This window comes from Hemiscyllium ocellatum, assembly GCF_020745735.1.
Source record: "Hemiscyllium ocellatum isolate sHemOce1 chromosome 27 unlocalized genomic scaffold, sHemOce1.pat.X.cur. SUPER_27_unloc_4, whole genome shotgun sequence".
Lineage (NCBI taxonomy): Eukaryota > Metazoa > Chordata > Chondrichthyes > Orectolobiformes > Hemiscylliidae > Hemiscyllium > Hemiscyllium ocellatum.
The window spans coordinates 2,288,442-2,293,225 of NW_026867509.1; the positions used below are offsets into that span (position 1 = coordinate 2,288,442).

Consider the following 4,784-nt stretch of genomic DNA (forward strand, 5'->3'; position numbering starts at 1 on the left):
GCATCTGCGACCCTAGTGCCGTGCGACAGGCCTACTAACCACCGACTTTCCATGCCAGCCAATGACGCTTGCCAGCAAATGCAGAGAAAGTAGCATTCGATTCTACCTTTGCATAAATTGATTTTTTTTTCAATTTCTTTTTGTCTCTAGTTATTTTATTCCAAATGTCTCAGACCCAGAGGGCTTCCACATCGGTTTCAGGGAACTCTCATCGTCAGAGAGCAGCTCTGCGCACTGGGGATCTCCAGTTCTGATGGTCGAACAACATTAACAACTTTACTTCTTTTAGCGTTGCCTACAGAAATAATAAACGTTTTAGGACAACATGTGGTTTAAACTCTGTACATCACCGTGTTGCTAGGTGAACAAATTGACTTTTTTTTTAAAACAGATAATAAAGAACTTACTGGATATCTGAAACAATAGCGAAAATAACTGGAGAAATTCAGACAGTCTGGCAATTCTGTGAAGAAAAATCAGAATCAACGTTTGAGTACCAGAAGCCGTTTTTTTTAGAACTTTGCTCCTTTTTCACAACAGTTACGGCATGAAGCAGTCCTCACACGAGAGTTAAAATGGTCCAATTAAAGAATGAAGCAGCTCCAAGTTTCATGTCTGTCACGAGATGTCTTTGCCAATAATGAACCAATAAGCAGAGATCCGGAAGTTAGTCAATCATTTCACAACTCTTGAGGAAAACAATTTTAGTTTCGGCCAGTTCGGCTCATATTCAACGTGATAGCCCTACAAACATGTCGTCTGGAACTGTTTGTTTATTACTCACAGCTGCAACTCTTCTTTTAAATGGTATGTTCAAAACTTGTGGAACTTTTACGCTTCAGGTCTTTGCCGGGATATACATTGATTTGAGCAGTTCGGGCAACAGTGAGGCAGAAACACATTCTCCACAGATGAAAATCACCTGCGTCTAAGATTTCCGAAAACTATGCAAAGCCTGGGAGAAATTAACGACTACGATTGGACAATGACAGGAGAACAGCTTGGCTGGGAATCCAGACAGGACTGAAGCGATTGAAATGACGTGACAAAGGAAGGACTTTTAAACTCACCGACTGTTTTCAATTATCCTCTCGGAAAGGGAATGGGAAATCATGTCGTTAATAGTGTGGCCTGTGTTTTAAATAAAAACATTTTATTTTATCTGTAAAAGTCCATAACAGTTCCAGTCGCTGAGTTGTATGAAATTGATCCTTTTCTAGTTTCCCTGCCTCTTCTTTCTCTGTTTACTTTTCAAGGTGAACGGGCTGATTCAAGGCTGAACAGGCTGTGGCTGTTTTCTCTGGAGCGTCGCGGGTTGAGGGGTGACCTTATAGAGGTTTATAAAATTATGAGGGGAATGGATAGGGTAAATAGACAAAGTATTTTCCCTGGGGTTGGGGAGTCCAGAAGTAGAAGGTATAGTTTTAGGGTAAGATATAAAAAACACCGAAGGGGCAACTTTTTTTACATAGAAGTGGTGGAGGCTGGTACATTTGCAACTGTTAAGAGGCATTTGGATGCGTATATTAATAGGAAGCTTTTAGAGGGATATGGGCTGGTTACTGGCAGGTGGGACCAGATTGGGTTGGGATATCTGTTCGGCATGGATTGGTAGGACCGAACGGTCTGTTCCCATGGTGTACATCTCCATGACTCTGTGAAGGAATTTTTAAAATTTACTCTCACTACTGGTTCCTACAGGACTTTGTTGTGCAGATTCCGTCACGCAACGACCGGATGCAATCGCAGTGAATGAGGGGGATGATGTCCTGTTATTTTGTAATTACACAGCTACAACAAGCAGCGATCCTACCCTGTTCTGGTACAGGCAGCATTCCAGCGGCTTCATGGAATTTCTCGTAAAGAGAAGCCAATATATCAGCACCGCAGACAGACTTCCAGAAGACCGGATTTCCTCGAAGTTTGATCATGTGAACCGCACTATCCAGCTGAATGTGTTGAAAACAGAACTTACAGACTCCGCAGTGTATTACTGCGCACTGAGCCCCACAGAGACTCGGAACATGGCTGACCCCGTACAAAAACTGTCAGACAGCAACTGCACATGATAGCACGTCAACGAAACAGTGAGAATAGGGGCGGATCTGAAGTTGGATCCGAGTTCAGGGTGATAGCATATACCTCTCGTATGAACACCAAAATTTAACAGTTAGTAATCTAATGAAAATGGATTAATACTGTTAGTTCAATGAATTACATACAAATAACTTGTTTTGTGCGTTTTGAGATGCCCAAAGGTGTTTCAATGTTTCAATGATGATGTGGTGTAGAAAATGCAGCAACCAGTCGAGTTTAAACCGAATCCTCCAACGACATGGGGAATTGTAGGATTCGGTTGAGAGATAATAGCCTGCCATGTAATTGTAATAATCACGCACTCGTGAAAATATAATGACATCAAAAGCACTGCGTGTTACTGAGTACTGCCGCTGTACGGCGTTTCTTCCAGCTCTAGAATGATGAAGGATCGCTTCAGTAATCCAGAATCATGCAGACTTGATTACTATGTCAATAAGAAAGCGGGATCTAATACACATCGGTAAACTATTACCTAATCAAAAATATATTTTGATGACTGAGTAGTAAGTCCGAGCCGCCAGTGAAAGTTTTCGTCACTCTGCTGTTCGTCTGGATGGAAATTAACATTTTTCATCCTTCATGTAAAGGTTTCATTCTTTGCCAGCAGTTTTCTACTGCAAATTTAACTTACGTAAAGAACAACGGGGTTCCTCTTCTTCAGAGGACAATTGATATAAAACAGAAACCTATGTTGAAACTGAGTCACGAAAGAGACATTCTTGAATGTGGATGCTCGAATCGAGTTAAATCCGCTTCTGCAGATCACAGGTCGCACGTGGGACTTGGCACCCCTCAGGAGATAACACATTCTGCACAATTCTGAATAACTCTTTCGTTATAGGAGTGTTGAAACCTATTGATGGAAACCACGAATTGTCATGAGAGTTTATGACAGGCAGCTGCACGGAAAGTTTATAAGAGTGTTCAGTCTTTGTCTCAGTACGTCATTGTCCAGTGTTGCAAAACAACGTCTGACAACTCAGGACCACCAACACTAATAATGTCTTAACTTCCTGTTGATTCAGTCAAGACGTTGAACCAACAGTTAGAGTCAGTCAGAGAACAGTGCAGAAACACCCCAATGGCCCAACATATCCATACTACAGGATTATGAAAATATTTTTTGTAATTGAACCCTGCTGAACTCCCCTACAGGCAGTCTGTTCACTTTGCGCATTAACTTTGTTCATAGAAGTCATTTGCAATGCCGAACAGTTATGATGGCTATCAGAAAATAATTAGTTTGGAAATGCATGCCATGTTGTTAATGACTACTGTATGGATGTCTGCACGCAAGCTGAACACACGATCAAAAGATTTACAAGGATGTGCTAGTGTTGGAAGGTTTGAGCTGTTGTGAGATGCCGAACAGGCTGGAGCTGTTTTCCCTGGAGGGTCGGAGGATGAGGGTTGATCTTATAGAGGTATATGAAATCATTGGGGCATTGATAGGCTGAATGGACAATTCATTTCAGTGATGTGAGGGACTACAAAACTGTTGGATATAAGTTTAAGGTGAGAGTGAAAAGATTTAGAAGGGACCTAGAGTGCAACATTTTTAGGCATGGGCTGAATGTTCATAGAGTGCGTTGGAGTGCAATGAAGTTTTGGAGGCTGGTACAATTAAAACATTTTAAAGATAATTTGAATATGAATATGAAGCGCTATGAATGATATAGTCAATATGCTTTCAAGTGTTACTAGATTTTGTTTCGGTTTTCTAGTCGTCCAAGTCACTCTTTCCTTGCTGTATATCTCTCTGACTCTCTGACTCGAGGTTGTCGACTTTCTCTGAACGTGGCGAAGAAAAATATAACTGGCTACCATCAGTAGCATGAAAGATAACGTTTACATATAAAGCAACGGAGGAATCATTCGTTTCGCATTTCAGCAACCCTAGGGATTCAGAATTTATATTTATTTGAGTAAGGGAACCTATCATAATATTTCCAAATTTCTCTTCATTCCAAGAAGGTTTGAGTAACAAACAAGGAATTATTGCTATTGCTCAAGAAAATGTTAAAAGCACATCAATGAGAAGTTCACGGTCATTTCCATACACTGGGCTTTAACTCTATATTATGAAAATTAGCAATCAAACACCTCCAAATGGAATGATCGGTCCAAGAAGTCTAAACTCGAATCAGAGTAATTGGATTGCGACGCCAGTGATCTTGCCAAGATGCCATTGACAGCAAATCTCGTGAAGGTACATCTAAATGTGATTAGGAAGGGAGAGTCAGAAGTTTGACTTGTTTGCTGTGCAAGAGTCGTGCTGAGATTCAAACTCGAATAGTGTGCTTGCTTCGGCGTGGAAGTTGCAGTGTCTTGGTCTCCAGTAGTTTTGCTGTCTTTATGCTGAGTGGAGAGTTTGTGGGTTTAGAAAGTAATGCTGAAGGAGACATTGAGCAAATTTATTGACAGAGTATAAAAGAAAGCATCAGATTAACATGGAAGCTTGAAGTTCTGATAAGTAACGAAGTACTATGTACTTGCAAAGTAAGTATGAGAAGAACATTTCTTATTTGTATTTTACCACAGAGCCCACTTTCGTCTTCTGGTCGAATACATCAAACAAAAAAGTCTGTTCTCTCTTTTTGTATTAATTGAAAAGTGACACGGAAAGTTTGCATTATCGTGCTCAAGTCTACCAGGAACTGTTTGCTGTGTGTATTGGCTGCATG

At 40.8% G+C, this 4,784-nt stretch overlaps 1 gene segment (V, D, J or C); it reads left to right on the plus strand.

Moving 5' to 3' along the window:
* Positions 1-752: 752 nt before the first annotated feature.
* On the plus strand, positions 753-2,069 carry LOC132808264 (T cell receptor alpha variable 19-like). The segment is given in 2 exon segments: positions 753-807; positions 1,702-2,069. Coding segments are annotated over 2 exon segments (423 nt in total).
* Positions 2,070-4,784: the final 2,715 nt, after the last annotated feature.